The sequence below is a fragment of the Falco rusticolus genome, chromosome 3, assembly GCF_015220075.1.
Source record: "Falco rusticolus isolate bFalRus1 chromosome 3, bFalRus1.pri, whole genome shotgun sequence".
NCBI classification, from domain to species: Eukaryota; Metazoa; Chordata; class Aves; order Falconiformes; family Falconidae; genus Falco; species Falco rusticolus.
The window spans coordinates 95,104,829-95,123,510 of record NC_051189.1 but is presented as its reverse complement, the minus strand read 5'-3'; the positions used below and the strand labels follow the sequence as shown (position 1 = coordinate 95,123,510).

General features: G+C 47.5%; 2 protein-coding genes across 6 annotated transcripts in view; both read left to right on the top strand.

The window, feature by feature from the left end:
* The first annotated feature begins 3,367 nt into the window (after positions 1 to 3,367).
* On the top strand, positions 3,368 to 8,103 carry GCM2 (glial cells missing transcription factor 2). The gene is made up of 5 exons (XM_037378703.1): positions 3,368 to 3,409; positions 4,636 to 4,888; positions 5,292 to 5,404; positions 6,870 to 6,995; positions 7,222 to 8,103. Exons 1-5 carry the CDS (start codon positions 3,368 to 3,370, stop codon positions 8,101 to 8,103), a joined length of 1,416 nt encoding a protein of 471 aa, XP_037234600.1.
* Positions 8,104 to 18,420: 10,317 nt separating this feature from the next.
* Positions 18,421 to 18,682, top strand: part of MAK (male germ cell associated kinase) — a 33,572-nt gene continuing 33,310 nt past the window's right edge. For all 5 annotated transcript variants that reach the window (XR_005102991.1, XR_005102990.1, XM_037379195.1 and 2 more), the window contains exon 1: positions 18,421 to 18,541. The gene's annotated coding sequence lies outside the window, so the exon portion shown is untranslated. The remainder of the gene's footprint in view (positions 18,542 to 18,682) is intronic.

The following is an 18,682-nucleotide window of genomic DNA, read 5'->3' as shown; positions in this document are numbered from 1 at the left end:
TGGAAATTTCTAGAAGATCAATTCACAGCAAAATAACGTTTTAAAAATTCATCCAGCTTTTTCAAAGCCATTATTTTAACACTTGATGTTATTTTAATATAGTGTATGGCATCATACCCCTATGGCTAACTAGAAATCTATGCTTCACTGGAGGTACAGAGCTCAGATTAATCAAACTTCATTAATAATCTCTCTGTACAGGAATCTTGAGCAGCTGTATCCCTGAAAAGCATAATTACAAGGTAGGATTACAACATTTTGGACTGAGGACTCCTTGATATGACTCTGCTAACAGAGAGATGTTAACTGTTCCCTCCTAGCTATGCTAGATCCAGGTATTGCTCATTTTCAGCACTGGTGCATTTCTGCTACTACAAGTATTACCAGCTGAAATCAATATTGTGCCAGACGATAAAATGCAATTGCAAATTAAACACACCTGGTTGACTGTCTACCTAAAAAGAGACTTTCATAAAGAGCAGCCAGTTTTAAAATTATAAAAGCACAAACTGTTCATCATTTCTATTACTAAAATTGTATTTTGTTGGAGCACTTAAAATGCATTTAGAAATTCTATATCATTTCACAAACAGGACTCATCAAAATTCATCCTCTATTTCCACTGTCAGCTTAAAAAACAAACAAACAAAAAACCCCATACAACCACACCACAAAACCATAAGTCAGGTAATAAGTGAAGCCAAATGTCAGCTGCTGTATAATGAAAGTAATGCAATGAAAGTAAGTATTTTTTCCCATCAGCTCATGCAATATATTAAAAAAATATTTTTTTTCCCCCCCGTGGCCCAGAAGCCATCCTCAAGCTCTCACTTCCTTGGAGTTCTCTTCTTCACACAGGCAACCTTAAATCACATTAGTAACTTGTATAGTAAGATTAATACTTATCTTTTCTACCAGTCCTTGCTCAATAAACAAACTTTTCCCTTCTTGAAGATCGCTTTTAAAGTAGAGCTGAATACATTTCAGCAGCAGAGACACATTCTGGAATTCATTCCTGTCCAGCTCCTACAGAAACACAGGGCACCGTGCTGCATTACTCCGACACCTGTAGAGCTGGGCATTACAACTGTTCAGATAATTTATGATACTTGCCTTTCTCAGTGCTTTGTCTAGCTGGTTGAAGAGAGCTTTGCTGTATTTCTGGGGAGGTTCTACTTCTCTCTCTTGAAGCAATTCGCTGATTTTCTGAAACCCCTTCCCCTTGAAAGCGTCGGTGAGAAGCGATTCAAGCTGCAGAGGGAGGGGAAGCAAACCACTCACAAGCCACGTCAGCTGGCATTAAAGTGTTGCAGCACTGATGATGAGAAAATAACTAGTAGCACTATTTTTAAAGTTGTAGGCTTTTTATTTGGTTTTGCTTCATTCGTTTCTCTGCTTTCATTTTGCCATTACATCTGAAGGCGAAACATCAGTCTCTATCTCCAAAAGAGACAGGACCTTTCAAACCGAGTAATCTCAAAGGATGCTGATTAACAAGCAACTCCTTTAGTACACTCATTTTATAATTCTTACCATGTCCCGCAACTGTTACAATCGCTCTTTTCCCCCGTACTAACAAAAATATTAATGTGATATGGGAGGTGCAGCAGACCCCTTTCAATAAAAATTCTAGGTCACACCATATCCAGTGAAGACTACATATTTAAATATATATAACTGTTTGTAAGATAAAGCTAAAGATACATTTAAAAGATATTTACGTAGTCTTCCATCCTGGCTGCCATATCACCATTCACTTCTCTATGCCGTTCTTCACTTTTTTCTTCCTTTGAGAGAAAAAAAAGGGGGGGGGGGGGGGGGGGGGGGGGGGGGAGACAACAACACTTTTCCTGTCCAAAAGCTGAAGACCGCTTACTCGCCCTCTCCCTTCCCAAAGGCTGGTTTTTCCTGCCTTAATTCCTAAGGAAAGTTTCAAATATCCCACACACACACCCCGCCGCATTCCCAGCCCCGATGCTCCTGGAAGCCCCCGCAGAAGCCGCCGCGGAGCCCAGCAGGTACCCCCCCGGCCGCCCCCCTCCCGGGCGGCGCCGCGCACCTGGGCCACGGAGCGGCGGGGAAGGACCCTCGGGGGCTGCCGGCCCCCCCCGCACCCCTCACCAGCTGCTCCTGGATGCGCCCGCGGCGGGGCTGGAGGGGAGACGGTCCGCAGCGCTTCCCGCAGCCCCAACTCCCCCCGACCAGGGATGGAGAGGAGGGGGGGATAAAGGGAAAAAAAAAAGCGGCTTTTCCCCCCCGCGCTAAATAAGCCGCAGCTGTGTGGGGGGCGGCCGTGGGCATCCCAGCCGGGCTGCGCCCTGCCGGCTGGGGGGGGGGGGGGGGGGGGGCACAGGCTGGTTTCTTACATCGCACAGCTAAAAGTAAAAAGTTCAGTAGGTTTTTTAGAGCGGGACCAGAGGAGATGGAAGTGAATGAGAAAAACCCTTCGGAACAGGTAGAATTGTTTAAAGGATTATAGCAACACCAGGCTTTCAGCGGTTTTGTCTCTGTGATGTTAAGCATGCTTTCATTTTTTTATTTTTTTCTGTTGCTCAGAGATAAAAGCAAGGTCCCCCCAAAAAGAACCCCAACCCACCCCCCCCCAAAAAAAAACCCCAAAAAAATACACCACAAACACACGACAACGCAAAAAAACCTACAAAACCCTTAAACCCATCAGCTCTTTCTTCCCAAAAGAAGAAAAAAATGATACCTATAAGTTACTAATCAGTTAAAACCTGCTGATCAACGAGATGGCGTTGACTCTTAATGTTGGGTTTGAACTTTTTCTCTCAGAAAAAAGCGTGGAGGGACAACGTGCCCAGTGACACCGAGCGCTCCGCTCCCACCTAAATCCAAAGAGCCGCCGTACACCTGCAGTAGGGGAAAGCAGGTTATTTTGTGCCTTTGGTTCCCTCCAGGGCCCCTTCCAGCTGCAGGCAGCTCCGAGCCGCCCTCAAAACCCGGCATCTGGGGCACCCCGGGCTGGCAGGGATGCGGACAGGGATGCGCCCGGGGGTGGGCACCCCGTGGGCACCCCCCGCCCTACGGCGGCGGGCGGCACAGCCCGGCTCCTGCCGGACGGGACCCAGGCCCTGCTGGAAGTTGCAGAGCTGACGAGCCCAAGTGCTGGGGGGCGGATTGGAGCAAGACCCCCTTGGCTACCCCGCTGCCTGCAGGGAACAGCAGCGGAACCTGCGGGGGAGGGGGGGGTGGGGGGAGCGCACCCCCTGCCCCTCCCAGGTGCGGGGGTGAAGGGCGGTGGCGGCGCTGCCCCGCCTGCGGGGCCGGCTGGGACAGCCCCCCCCCCCCCCACCTCCCGACGGCATAAAACAGCGGGAGTTGCCACCTGCAGTTGCTTCCTGGCATGAAGCTCACCTGGGACATCAACGACCCTAAGCTGCCGCAGGTACCGGGTTGGGGGGGTGTGAGGGACAAATGCTCAGCTGGCTGTAGCATGGGTCTGGTGGCTGGGGTGCCAGGGGAACCCCTCCTCCCAGCAAAGCTTCGTTTTACAGTTGCTTTATTTCTCCAGCACGTCTTTCCATGTATAAGTGGTTGGGCTGCAGTGGTCCTTACACAAGGAATTGTAATAAAAATATGGATTTGATAAGCAGCTTTGGCCAGCTGGGTATGAACTCCTCAAACAACTTTTTGCTCTGCTCTTTGGTCAGTTTCTCTCTCCTGCATTCACAGAACTGTTGAAAAGATGCTTGGCCTGAATATTTTCTGTTACTATCATTCAAGCTATCTAAATATTTTGTTGGTTTGTTGATGTGACACTTTATTGTCAGGGTCCACTCTGCTTTTCTCTAGTTGTGAGCTCCACATGCATTTTTAGTTCATAGCTTTTTTCACCTTAGAGTTTATTTAATTTTACAGAGCCCGTGCAATTATAGAATGGTTTAAAGCGGTAAGTGCTGGTAGTTTACATGCAGTCACTGGGATGGCTCACATGTGGTCCATCTCTGTGTTAAACGTGTATTATAGGAACTCTTTAATTACACTGCATTTGGAGTTTAAAATATTAGTAGTTCTTTTATTGTGCTTGTAATTATGTTTTTATAAGGAACTCCAGAAAGCCAGTGAAATCCCAAATCATATATTGAAAGTATATTTGTAATGGCAATTTATTTTTAGTTCTGACAGAGGCCTTATTCAGATGGCCATATTAGATGGACTTTAAGAAACCATTCCTTAGCTAAAATTTCTCTTTTCCAGCCTGCAGGTGCACAGTCCCACAACAAGAATTTGCATGAGCAGGGCAGTTTCTGTCCTGCCTGGGTGCATTGGTGGTAGCTTAGTCAGTACGTTTTGGTAACAAGGCTGATCTCTTACAGCTGGATAACCTTGCTGCAAAGAGGCATCTGTAACAACAGACCGTGTTGTTATGGATCACGATGCAAGAGAGGAAATGATCCTGACTTTAAGATGTGGAAGCTCAGGCTGCCTTTCCCCTTTTATAGAGCATTTCTGACTTCTCTTTCTGCTGCATGGGTAGCCACAGAAAAAGCCCTTTTTCCCCACTATGTGTTTTGTAACAGGGCAAAAACATCAGGTTGAGGTATCCTGCTAATATTCTCTTGCTCTCCCCCTTGCTGCCCTGCCCTCCCACCCCTGCTCACCCTGCTGCAGGAGCCCAAGCACTTCGATGCCTTCCAGGAATGGCCCGATGGCTACGTGCGACTCATCTACTCCAGCGAGGAGAAGAACGCGCAGAGACACCTCAGCGGCTGGGCCATGCGCAACACCAACAACCACAACTGCCAGATCCTCAAGAAGTCCTGCTTGGGGGTGGTGGTGTGTGCCCGGAGCTGTGCTCTGCCTGGCGGGGCCAGGCTGCAGCTTCGCCCTGCCATATGCGACAAGGCTCGGCAGAAGCAACAAAGTAAGAGGCACCCGAAGGGAGGGGGGATGCCCGAGGGACCTCATTCCTTCCAGCTGGGTGTGATTTCTAAATTGGGATCACCCTTACTTGCATGCAGACTAAGGCATAGTTGCAAAGACTTCATTGGATGCATTTATCTCTAAATTTCACCAATGTCTGTTTGTAAATACTTAAGGGAAAATGGGTCTAAAATACTCGAACCCGTTGGCATCATACCAAGTGTGCAGCTCTAGTTCACATCATTCCTTATGCTTGGTGGTCTACATCGTGTTTCCTTGGACATCATACTTCGATTTGAATTTCAGTGAGGGCTGATCATATTGCCCTTGGGCTCAGTTTACTCTTGAACACTGTCCTCACCTTTAACCAGTGGCTTCAGAAGTTTCTTTCCCTCTGTTCACAGAGAAAGCCTGCCCCAACTGTAACTCAGCCCTTGAGCTGATTCCTTGCCGAGGACACAGTGGCTACCCGGTCACTAACTTCTGGAGGCTTGATGGCAAAGCAATATTTTTCCAGGTAAAAAGCATGCATACATATGTGCACACATGTACATAAATTATATAGAGTGAGCAGAGAGATTTCTCCTTGTTGTTTTTGTTTTTTTAACACCAAGCATGGCGAGCACTGGAGTTCTCGTCCATGACTGAATTCCTCTGTAGTACAAGCATCTCAAGAAAAAATAAAACAGTAACATTTGGCTGTGTCTTTAAAAGCGGTACTTGAGAGTTAACTATATCCAATTCGAGCATCATTATTGATGCCTAAAATTCTCCTGTTCACAGTACACAAATATGGACAAAAAGGTTGTCCTGCATGTCTGACAACTGAGTCTCACCAAGGACCTAATACTTATTTCCTATTAAAATGAATAAACAGGGAAAGTAAAGCTTTACTTAAATTGCACAAGCTGAAATTTGAGAATTCTATTTCATGTGAAAACAACCTTTCAGTTTTAAGAGGATTTAAAAATTTGCCAGAAAAAAAAGGAAATTTAGAAAGCTAAAATCTGAAATTTCATGTTGATTTTTTTTTGTAATATTAGGACAAAAATTTCACACAAAGCTTCTGTTTTATCAGATTACATTTTCTGCTGGATGGTGGGTTTTTTTTTTTCCTCAGCCCACACAGTGGTGAATTCTGTTGTCCAGTCAGTAAATGGAAGCAAACTGTCCACCTTTCCAAATACTCACCTGTAGTATTATTATTCTTCAGATATTCCATTAGACATGTGAGAACTGAAGATTTTTACCATCGAAACGTTGATAAAACCTTGCTTAGAAGGTAATTTCTGTTTGAGAAAGGCCAGCATTTTAAGAACAATATTAACTTTCCTACTTTGTGTTAGGGACTATATGTAGGTCCATTCAGGGCAATGTCATGGGGAAGGACATGCAGACTATAGAGTTTCATCATATATTGGTGTAGCTTTGGATGCACAGATCTGCATACCCACAGATGTTTCAATAGCAGAGCATCTTTGAGTAGCTTTCCAGGAGATACTTTTCAGTCCTATTTAGGAGTTGTTTATTGGTTTTAGAGTACAGAACACTTTTCATCTGGTGGCATGAAACCTCTTTAAAACTTATTTATGCTATTTTAGCAATGGCTTTTATAAAGTAGAACAGCTATCCTAGACTGCAGAAAACCAACTGAACCAGATTTATATTTTTTTCCCTTGGTTCTAATTAGTTACTGCCAAATGTCACACATAGGTAACACCTTTGCTTCATCAGCTTTGCAGTAGTCACTGACTTCTCCCTTACTTTTTCCTTCTACCTACCTGCAAATCATGATTTATTGCATATATTTATTTTTACATTTAATCCCTCCTTGTTTAGTTTTCTCCTCCGTGTTCTCTCCGTGTTGGTTCTTGTGCCAAACCACAGGCCATGTTGTGGCTACCTCTCATCCTACTTACTGCATTTTCTCTTCTCTTACCCCATTTTAGTTTGCATCTAATTCTTTGTTAATTCTAATTTAGGCTAAAGGAGTCCACGACCACCCCAGGCCAGAAAGTAAGTTGGAGGCAGAGGCAAGACGAAGTGCAATTAAGAAGCAAATGTCCTCTTTTCACCTTTCCCAGAAAAAGAAACCTCTAAACACAGAGGTAAGTCAGTCATTAGTCAATTAAAAAGGTGTCATAAGTGAAGATTTTCAGTCAATTAAAAAGGTGTCATAAGCATGTACTGGGGATGCTAGAGCAGAAGAAAACTTTATGCCATGCTACGTCTGTGCATCTTGGGCTGAAATGAGCAATGGCACAAGTGTTGAGACACATACGTGTGTGCAGGCAGTTGATCCCTGAATCTCAAAGATCTACTTGTCCTTGTCAGGCAGGAAGGTACCACGACAGTGGTGGCTGCACCAACAACCTACAGAATCTGCCCTGCATGGATGGCCCAGAACGGGTCGGTATCGTCACAGACACCAATTTTTCAATTCCAGCCCAGCCTTACCCTTCGCTGCAAAACACCGACCTCTACAAAGCATCTTATGACTCCGCCAGCTTCCAAGAGGATCAGCTATCACCATACCCGAAGTGCCCCAATCCAAAGATTTACGTGCCCAGGCCACCCAGCTACGAGTTTGGAGTTCCTACTTTTATAGGCTCCGGCCCCTACCCGACGTTTTACAAAGACCTGACAAGCCCTGCCGTTGATGCGGACCCCCTCGGTCTGACTGGATCTCACTGCAGTGCTGCGACTGCCCATGACAAGAGCTTTGATACCCCTGGTAGACATTACGGACTGAAACCAGCTTGGGGGAAAACTGGCAGCGGAGACCGGAGTGACTACGGACAGATGCAAACAAGCACTAACTACCCTTACTGCGGTGGTGACTACCCCTGCCGGTACGGTCCCAGCCCCTCCCCCATAGCCCCACCACTGCAAACAGTCATCACAACCACCACCAAGGTGTCCTACCAGGCTTACAAGCCAGCCACGCTGAAATACAGTGACAACCTCTGCGAGATGAAAAATCTTCAGAGCTATACCCACATGGCAGAAAATGTCTCGGGCGCTATCTATTCAGGGATGAAGATTCAGGAAGACTTTGGGATGATAAAGTCCGCGTTGCTCTACCAGCATGACCCAGGCCCCACAAAGTCCAAACCGGTGGAGAGTGTGGAGACCTATCGGTATGGGCCAGTGCTGGGGAACAGCTACGCTGAGCATGAAGGCCAGACCTTCAGGTTTGAGAGTACTGAATATTGATTACATGGCAAATACGTGCAAATGGGAAAACATATTCTTGTGCTAACCACGTGCATGCTAAGCTTGGTGATTTGGGATTTGAGGAGAGGTGAAGCAGCAGTACACCACAACAGCTTATTCCCCAAAAACGTCTTTCTGGAGCTGTGCTGAGTGAAGTATATCCTGCATACAATTTCAAACCAGCCCCTCCAAAATCTCTAAAAATGGCATGAGGAGCTGAGCCCCTAACACCCTGGGAGCAGGCAACGTGGAGGCACAGCACCTCTGGAAGTCAATACCCTCCTCTGACAGTGGGTGCTGTCCCCTTATAGCCACAACTTCTGCCAGATGCCTCAAGCTTTGAGAGAAAACAGTCCATCTGTAAGAAAAAAAGTTTGTTGGGTAATGGAGGAAAAAAAATTAAGGAAGGTGGCTATAGATTATAGTCAACTGAAAGAAATGACAGAAAATGGAAGGAATAAAAGCAAGACAATTTGCAGAAAAATTTACCTGAATGGTCTATTCACCTGCTATGATGCATTTGAGGTATGGAAAGAACATCTAGGGTCCTCTGAAATAAATGAAAAACCTGCATGCTGACTTCGTGTTTCTTTTTGATCCCCTGCATCAAGAGTACAGACTGTCCAGCCTTTCTGTGCAAAAAGGAGAGCCCAGGTATAGCCCCATTGCCCCTGAGAACCACTCCCCTGCAACACTCAACCTGGAGGCAAGAAGGCTCAGGTGACCCCCCACAAGCATGCCCAGCATCATGTGGCTGTCAGGGTTAACGTATGTGGTCCTGAAAACCATTTGCAGTGAAATTGTTTTTTATCTAAAGGGGTCTGGCAAGCTGGTCAGACCAGTACTGCGCAGGTACTGCTGCAGAAATGTGCTTTACCTGTAAATACTGCTCCATCCTGTCTAAAATGCAACATCCCAGCTGCTTAGCAGTGCAGGTCAGCATTGAGTGCACCTTCCCTGGCTGCCTTTTTGTACTGCACCTCTATTAGACCTTTCTCCTACTTCCAAGGGACTTCACCTAGCCATTTTTCTCTCTGCAATGGTAACTCCCCATGACAGCACTGTTCTGGAAATGAAGCAACCAACAAAACTGAGAGGTCAGAAAACAAAATTTCCAGACTCCCTCAGCTAAACAGAGAACACATAAAGACTTGCATCCCAAAATTCTTAGCTAATTGAATTATGTCTTGATTAAGCTAGGAAGAAGAAGAAGAAACTGAGGAGTACTGCTGGTTTACAACCGGGATATTTTGAAAGCTGCCTAGTACTGGGGAATGGAACCCATCCCCAAACTGTGCATGCTGAGCAAGGGAGCTAGGTAGACACAGGGTCAGGGTTATAAAATTTATTATTAAGTTACCAAGTATCTTTAACTTTTGAAGTTAAATTTCAATGAAGGCATTGAAATATTTAAAAAAAAAAATCTGGTTTATGTATATTTTTGTTATGTAATAGCATGCTACTGTACCCTTTCAATAAACTTGAAATCATGGTTAAAAGCAAAGCACCATGAAAGTTAAGGTGAGCAGCTGGCTAGCTGGTTTCAACACACAGAACCTTGTAATGCTATCATCAAACTGGCAAACAAATCTTACTTGCAAAGCGTAGTGCACAAATACGCAAGTTTTTAAAATAATTATTTCTGGTGTAGTATATTTTTTTTCATTTTGTATTTTTAAGAAAACAATGTGTACAGTCTGATCTGTGAAATTGAGCCCCACAGGAATTTAGCTAATAGCATCCTGTTTCGGCAGTGGATTGGTCAGCACTTTAAAAATTCAAGCCATGTGAAGCTGGAATTTACAAAAAGACTAAGTGAATTCATCTGCAGCTAGCTTACCTTGTTTTTTAGGGTACTTGTTGTATACCTGACTTGGCTTTTGTTAAACTTTTTTGGCAACTTTATTACCAGGTGTTTTAAATTACTGAGAAGAACAGATTCAGGTGAGCAACATCATTTTCAGAATTAGCCCACATACTAACCTTAAAAGAAAAAAGGTTACTACCCAGAAAGACTGGTGCAAAGTTTGAGTTTAGGAATGTAAACAGCTCTGCCTGTTTACAGAATGGAGCCTTCTCATCTGTACTCCAAAACGTATTGAAGCATTTGGCATGTAGAATAAAAATCAAGATTTACAGCCCTCTAAGTTTAAAAGAAAAAGCAATATTTTGGAGGGGAATGAGGCCAAACCAAATGACTAAAAAATTTGGAAATCAGGGAAGATGAGAAAGTCAAAGACAATTTTAAAGCTGCAAGTTGCTCCATTTAATATTGATTTTAGAGGAGTTGGAAAACCACAACTCAAGCTTCAAGTGTACTAAAACATTCAGATAAGCTGTGGGGGTTTTGTGCTGTTAATATTACTGGTATAAAACTTGTCACTGTAGCTGTACGCTTAAATCTTTATGCTATGCTTTTAAACACAGCCTTTTAAGCAGAACTTTGTACATCAGTTAAGAAAACTTAGCCAATTCTGTTAAGATGCTACTTTTTGAGTGTGGACTTATTTCTAATAGATGTGACAGCTGTTTAAGCACAGTAAAAGCTATGGTAGCGATGATCTCATTGCATCATCTGTAGCACCAGAATGAATAAAACCACTCTAAAGGTTATTGCTGCCTGTCTTTGCTTTGCTGCCTTTCATGCACAAGTGTCTGGGACAAGTTATCTTTACGTTACATTTTTTCAGATAAAAGACCAGATGGATAAAGTCTAGTGCTGTACATAGTTTTGTCTCCAAGACCTATAAATGTAAAGGCGATGCGAGCTTCTGTAACAAAAAAAAAATGCTGAAATCTAAATCCTCCTTTATATAGGGTTTATATAGCTGCAGGATTGGCTTTAGAAGAGTGTTTCTCAAGTGAAGCAGCATCCTGAAGAATGATGTGCTCTGTTTGGTCCCTAAGTAAGCAGCTTCTCTTCCATTAATCACCACTTTCAAGCCTGGTTTCTGGTCCCACCTTGAGCATATGAGAGGAGCCTCTCGCCAGCCTGCAGCCTGTGCTGCGGCAGGCTCCTTCATCTAACAAATTCCAGTTGTTATGGCAAAGTCATAGAGGGAGGGAGGAAAAAAGTGCTTTCAAACTTTGGCCACCTGTGGCTCCAGCTTCATATGGACTACAAGGGCTCTACTGAAGTAAAGTGCCACCTGTCCCCATGCTGAGGCTGCCCTTTGTACCAAACCAGCAGCCTCTTAACAGCAAAGTTTAAAAGGTCGAGTGCTGAATGGATGCTTCCCAAAGACAAGAGGCCGCGTGACAAGGTTTTTCAATGCTGTACCCACCAAGTGCAGCCATATGTCACATATCCGACAGGTGCAGCTACACGTGGGCATCGTTCCGTGGTCCCATCTCTTCCTGCTGGGAGGACAGAGCCTGGCACGCTATCCTGTTCCATGGCTACCTGTGTCCACCCAGTCCTGCCCAAGGTCTCCGGGGAGAGTCTGAGCAACCTGCCCAGCCCTTGCTCCTCTTCCGAAGGCAGGTTACCTCTGGGCTTTTCAAATACACTACATGCTGCAAACAAGGTGTGCAGAAACTTGGCTGCCTTGGGCTTACTGAGCTTTAAGTCGTCAACCTCCTTGCTTTGGGGTACAGATTAGCATCTTTAAAGACAGAGACAAGATTTCCTCTGAGCTCCATGGGTGGGAGTCAGAGCTGTTCTGTAGATGCTGATGATGCAGCAGAGCAGAACCTGATTTCTGAGACTGGTTTGGGGTTTTTTTCCTGAGGGTTTTCTGGCATTTTTTCTGGATTTCTAGGGTTTTCCTTTGTGTCTTTCAGGGGGAAGCTATCTGACACAACCAATCCGCTCCCATTCACAGAAGTAGATCATGTTTCTGAGAGACACCGTTTAGCAGGATGCACAGTGCAGTTCCAGGGATGCATTCAGGAAAGTTCATGTCATTCCCACCCTCATCAGTAGCAGTCACACGCAGATAAAAAAGGAGAACTGGGTCATTTAATGTTGGAGTAGTACCTCCCAACACACAGAGTGAAAAGTTCGTCCAGGTCTGTTAAAACCCCTCGGCCTGAGGAGTAATGAGACCGGTGCACAGTGGTGTGCCACATCTGGATAACTGCCTTCAGTGTTCTGGCAGCATAAACCTCTGACTGCCGCTCACAAGCAAAGGGAGGGTGAACTGGTTACTGCTTTATGTCGTGCTGCAGTTGGGATTGTGCAAAACGGAGAGTGCCTTTCAACACCACACCTCTGAGGGCTCTCGAGTCCATACGCAACGCAAAGATCAGTGGGATGATACAGATGCGAGTATTGCACAGAAACATCGCTCGTTTGGCTCAAACTTGTCCAAACAAACAGAAACCAAACAAAGTTTACACAACCCCTATTAGCTTCAACGTGCATGCTGGCACTCGCCATGGCATTTGGGAGAAGGCAGTTTCAGGTACTTAGGCTAGCATCTGAGCAAAGCATCAACACCTTTAAGGACCATAACCAAAGAAGGTTCTTTCAACAGAAAATTAGCAGTGGGGCTGCTCGTGGTGTTGTGTAAAATGAGCAGGGAAGCAGGTGCATGGGGATGTTCTTGGAGGTCCTTTCACAAGGCTCACAAATGTCGCTGCAGTTGCTGGGTCTCTTTGTTAGCCTGTTGCCTTTCCCTCGGTTTCCTGGTTCATAGCAAGAGCACAGCACAGCACCTCTCTCCTGTCTTTGTGACAAAATGAAGTGTGAAGTGACTGGGTTGAAGTGCTCGTCCTGCAACTCCGCACCATGTTGTAGTTTGGCTTAAACACTGGCAAGTTCTGTCTTCAGCCTTTCTGTCTTCATGCGTGTGAAATGTTTGGGGAGTGTTACAGAAAGTACCAACAACTGACAGACACAACGACCCAGTAACAGAATTTAGACTTAGCGTTGCACCTGTGCAAAACTAACCCTGGAATTATTTAAACATCAGACCCCTTGCTTGCGCCACATCTCTTATAAATGACTGTAATTGGAGGAGAAATGCCCCAGAAGCAACCAAGAACGTTGTTCCAGGGTCTTCCCAAGCAAAAGCACTAAAACAGCTGTAGCTTCCTTCCCTTCCATGGTCTAATCTCCTTGGAGAAGTGATTACAAACCAGCCTTACAGGCCACGTAACGCTCGGGTACGCAAGCACAGCAAGATGCCAGGAAGCCTCATATTAGTGCCCCAGACCTGCAGGTGAAGGTGGCTGGAGGGGTATCTGTGGGGCTGGTGGGGTCCATCCTTCAGAGAAAGGGAAGAGCATCTCCAGATATAGGCTTGCCAAGCTGGTAAGGGGGGTTTTAAACTAAGGTTGCCAGGGGAAGGGAATCTCAATCCATCCCACTCCTACCAGTTTGATGCCCATGCCAGCAATACATGCCCAGAGCTTGGAGAAGGATCCCAGGTCAGCCAGAGAGCTCCTGAAGAGTAGTACAAAGAAATTCCAACCACTCTAGCCAGTAAGTCAGCTTCATCAGGGGCCCAGCTTCAATGCCTCTATACAAACACGTGTAGCATGGGGCATAAACAACAGGTAAAGGTGTGCACACCCCTGCAGGGCTATGATCTTGTCTTCATGACGACATGGAGGGATGACTCCTCTGACTGGAGTGTTGGAATGGAAGCATACGAGCTCTTTAGGAAGGGGAGACGAGGAGGGGGTCTCACCCTCTGTGCCAATGACCAGCTGGAGTGCATGGAGCTCTGCCTGGGGACGGGTGAGGAGCTGGCCGAGAGCTTATGGGTCAGGATTAAAGGGAGGGCAGGGACAGGTGACATTATAGTGGAGGTCAGCTACAGGCCACCTGACCAGGAAGACCAAGCAGATTAGGCCCTCTATAGACAGATACGAGCAGCCTCACATTCAGAAGCCCTGGTCCTCATGGGGGACTTCAACCACCCCAGTATCTGTTGGGGTACAACACAGCAGGGCATAAGCAAACCAGGAGGTTCCTGGAATGCGTTGATGATAACTTCCTTCCCCAAGTGATGGAAGAGCCAACGAGGAGAGGTGTTGTGCTGGACCTTGTTCTCACCAGCAAGGAGGGGCTGGTGGGGAATGTGAAGCTCAAGGGCAGCCTTGGCTGCAGTGACCACAAAATGGTGGAGTTCAAGATCCTTAGGGCAGCAAGGAGGGTGCACAGCAGGCTCACTACCCTGGGCTTCAGGAGGGCAGACTTTGGCCTCTTCAGGGGTCTGCTTGGTAGAGTACCAATGAGATAAAGCCTTGGAGGGAAGAGGGACCCAAGAAACTCTTTAATATTAAGGATCACCCCCTCCAAGCTCAGCAGCAATGCGGACCAACAAAGACAAAGTCAGGCAAGAACACCAGGAGGCCTGTGTGGGTGAACAAGGAGCTCCTGGACAAACTCAAGCACAATAAGGGAGCCCACAGAGGGAGGAAGCAAGGACAGGTAGCCTGGGAGGAACACAGAGGAATTGTCCGAGCAGCCAGGGCCCAGGTTAGGAAAGCTAAAGCCCTGATAGAATTATATCCGATCAGGGACGTCAAGGGCAACAAGAAAAGCTCCTGTAGGTGTGTTGGTGATAAAAGGAAGACTAGGGAAATTATGGGCCCTCTCTGAAAAGAAACAGGAGACCTGGTTACACAGGACATGGAGGAGGCTGAGGTACTCAATGCCTTTTTGCCTCAGCCTTCACTGGCAAGTGCTCCAGCCACACCACCCAAGTTGCAGAAGGTAAAGGCAGGGACTGGGAGAATGAAGAATGACCTACTATAGGAGAAGATCAGGTTTGAGACTATCTAAGGAACCTGAAGGTGTACAAGTCCATGGGACCTGGTGAGATGCATCCATGAGTTCCGAGGGAACCGACGGATTAAGTGGGTAATACTGCTCGTATTTGAGAAGTTGTGTCAGTCTTGTGAAGTTCCCACTGCCTGGAAAAGGGGAAACATAATCCCCATTTTTAAAAAGGGAAAAAAAGAAGACGTGGGGAACTACAAGCCAGTCAGCCTCACCTCTGTGCCTGGCAAGAACATGGAGTAGATCCTCCTGGAAACTATGTTAAGGCACATGGAAAATAAGGAGGTGATTGATGACAGACAACTTGGCTTCACTAAGGGCAAATTGTGCCTGACAAAATTGTTGTCCTTGTACAATGGGGTTACAGCATTGGTGGATAAGGGAAGAGCAACCGACAACATCTACCTGGACTTGCACAAAGCATTTGACACTGTCCTGCATGACACTCTTGTCTCTAAACTGGAGAGACATGGATATGACAGGTTGACCACTTGATGGATATTGGCTGGGTGGCTGCACTCAAAGAGCTGCGGTCAATGGCTCGATGTCCAAGTGGAGACCAGTGATGAGTGGCATTCCTCAGGAGTCAGAATTGGAACCGCTGCTGTTTGACATCTTTGTTAGCAACATAGACAGTGGGATCAAATGCAGCCTCAGCAAGTTTTCTGACACCACCAAGCTGTGTCCTGCAGCTGACACACTGGAGGGGACGGATGCCATCCAGAGGGACCTTGACAGGCTTGAAAGGTGGGCCTGTGTGAATTTCATGAAGTTCAACAAAGCCAAGTGCAAGGTCCTGCCCATGGGTCGGGGAAATCCCGAGCACAAAGACAGGCTGGATTGAGAGCAGCCCTGAGGAGAAAGACTTGGGCGTTCGTTGATGAGAAGCTCGGAATGGCCCAGCAATCTGTGCTTGCAGCTCAGAGAGCCAACTGTATCCTGGGCTGCATCAAAAGAAGTGTGACCAACAGGTCGAAGGAGACGATCCTCCCACTCTACTTAATTCTGATCAGACCCCACCTGGAATCCTGTGCTCAGCTCTGGGGCCCCCAACACAAGGACATGGAGCTGTCAGATCGAGTCCAGAAGAGGGCCACGAAGATGATCAGAGGGCTGGAGCATTTCTCCCATACTATCATTCTATGAAATTGGGTGGCAGCACCAGAAGAGGAGGAGACAGCCCATCGCTGGGAAGGGGCAGCCATGGAACAAGGCTAAGCTGAAGAGAGGGAGAGGAAAGGACATGAGGGCATGGGGGGGGACATCACAGGGCAACTGCTGCACTGTTTCCACTGATGGTGGAGAGGTACTTCCATAATCTACATAATGTATACATGTAATGGTGTTCAAACTCACCCTTACAGGTGAAGACATGGTTAAATGCTTTGCTACATATGCTCAACTCCTGTTGAATCTCTGCCTGAATTCTGCCTGCGTGGGTGATGGTACCTTCTCCCTTCTCACGTCCAAGTCTCACCTTTGAACTCCACTTTACCCGTGAGGTGCCTCTGATGCTTTATTTCAATAAAGGAAGTGGGCATATTCTGTTTCAGAAAATATAACCTTGTTTTCTTGTACTTATTTCACCAAACTAGGTGTGAGTGGTCAAATCCTTTGGATTCCAGGAAACCAATTCCCACAGCCCCACGTTCCACCCAGTTGACTTGAGGTAGAATCAATTAATCTGTCAACAGTGCTTAAACCGTCATGAAATTACCGTGCCAGTTAATGAGGAACAGGGAGGGGAAAAGAAAAAAATATCCTTCGGACAGCTTCCCGCGTTCACCCAGCAAGCCTGAGCTGCCAGCCCAGTGAAGCAGAGCTGAACCTGAATTTCTAAAACAATTTTCTGCCTTTCTTTCCGTGGTGCCACTAGTAGTCACCGTGTTGGAAAGATCACTAGTAGTCACCGTGTTGGAAAGATCTCCTCCCCTTGGCCCTTGCTCTCAACAAATATTAAAAATTAAGAAGTTCATACTCATGTTGAGAATTAAAGCTTCAAATGAGACTTCAATGCCAAAATTACTCTCTACCTCAGACATTAAATATGCAATTTGTATTAACCGTAACTTCCGTACGCACTGGGGCAATGGGGGTTACAAAGGACCATGGACAGACTTCATGACTATAGCAGAAATACGTATGTATTTTAGAATACATATAACATTCAAAGTTGTCGTCCCCACATCAATATTAGCAATGTGCATTTTAATAAATAGCTTACAATAAATAATTAAAAACAAAAAAAAAAGCTAGGGGAAAAAAACTTCGGATTTCATTACACTTATGAATATTAGAGAAACTAACTTCTGTACAAATCCTAAATAGGTGGTGGCCTGGCTGGTGGCTCCATCTAATATATAATTAGCATTACTACTAATAAAGGTAGTAAGGACACTCGGGATGCTCGCGTGTCCCACGGTGCCACCTTCAGGAAACATGTGACAAGGCTCCTGTCAGGCCTAGCTCAGGTCCTGCTTTACACCACTCCATTTCTTACAGGTTGGGCTTGTCACCGCTGCCCGTGCCGGTGGCCCTCCGCCGCCCGCCACCTCTGCTGCGTGGTGCTGAGCGCCCTGCTCCGTGCCTGCGCACCGCGGCATCCCGGGGCCCGTGTCACACCCCCGCACCCGCCTGCACACAGACACCTCTCACCCATGCATGCACCCCTGTGCATCTGCACCCCTGCATGCACACCCCTGTACACACAAACATCCCTACAACCATGCATGCACACCCATGCATACACCCCTGTGCATGCACACACACCCATGCACGCGTGCCCATGCATACACCCCTGTGCACACACACACCTGCACCCATGCACGGACACATGCCTCTGCACGCACACACACACGTGCACCCACGCATGCACACCCATGCATACACACCTGTGCATGCACACCCCTGTGCACACACACATACACCCATGCATGCACACTCATGCATGCACCCCTGCATGGACACACCCCTGTGCATACACACGTGCACCCACACATGCACACTCATGCACACTCCTGTGAGTACACACAACCCTGTACCCATGCATGCACACCCATGCATACACCCCTGTGCACACACACACCTGCATCCATGCATGCACCCCTATGCATGCACCCCTGCACGGCCACACACATGTGCATACACACACATGTGCACTCACGTGTGCACACACACGCACAGCCATACAGACACTCCTGTGCACACACACACTCCTGTGAGTACACACAACCCTGTACCCATGCACGCACACCCATGCATACACCCCTGTGCACACACACACCTGCATCCATGCATGCACCCCCATGCATGCACCCCTGCATGGACACACCCCTGTGCACAAACACACGTGCACATGCACACACCCCTGTGCACACACACCCCTGCGCGCGCACACACACACGTGCACACACCCACGCACACCCCCCTGTGCACGCACACACTGTGCGCACGCGCAGCACGCACACACGCGAGCCCACACGCAGCCCCGCACCCGCTCCCCCCGCGCCTCGCAGAGCCCTCGCGCCCGCCTGCTGCTGCCCCACGTGACCACGGCCAGGGGGCGGGGCCAGTGGCAGGCCCCTCCCGCCTTCCCGGCCCCGCGCCGTCGCCCCGGCGACGCGGCAGAGCGGCCCGGCGGCGGCTGACGGCGAGAGGCGGAGGCGGGCCGGGGGCCGCCCGGCTGGCACCGCCCGCAGCGCCGCAGTGAGTGGGCGGTGGGACGGGGGCTGGGTTCCTGGCGGCCGGAGCGGGTGTCAGTGTCCTCAGGGGTCGGGCCGGCTGGGGGCCGGGGGGCCCACCGGGAGGAGGGAGCTGCCGGCTTAGGCGAGAGAGGCCCGGGGCCCG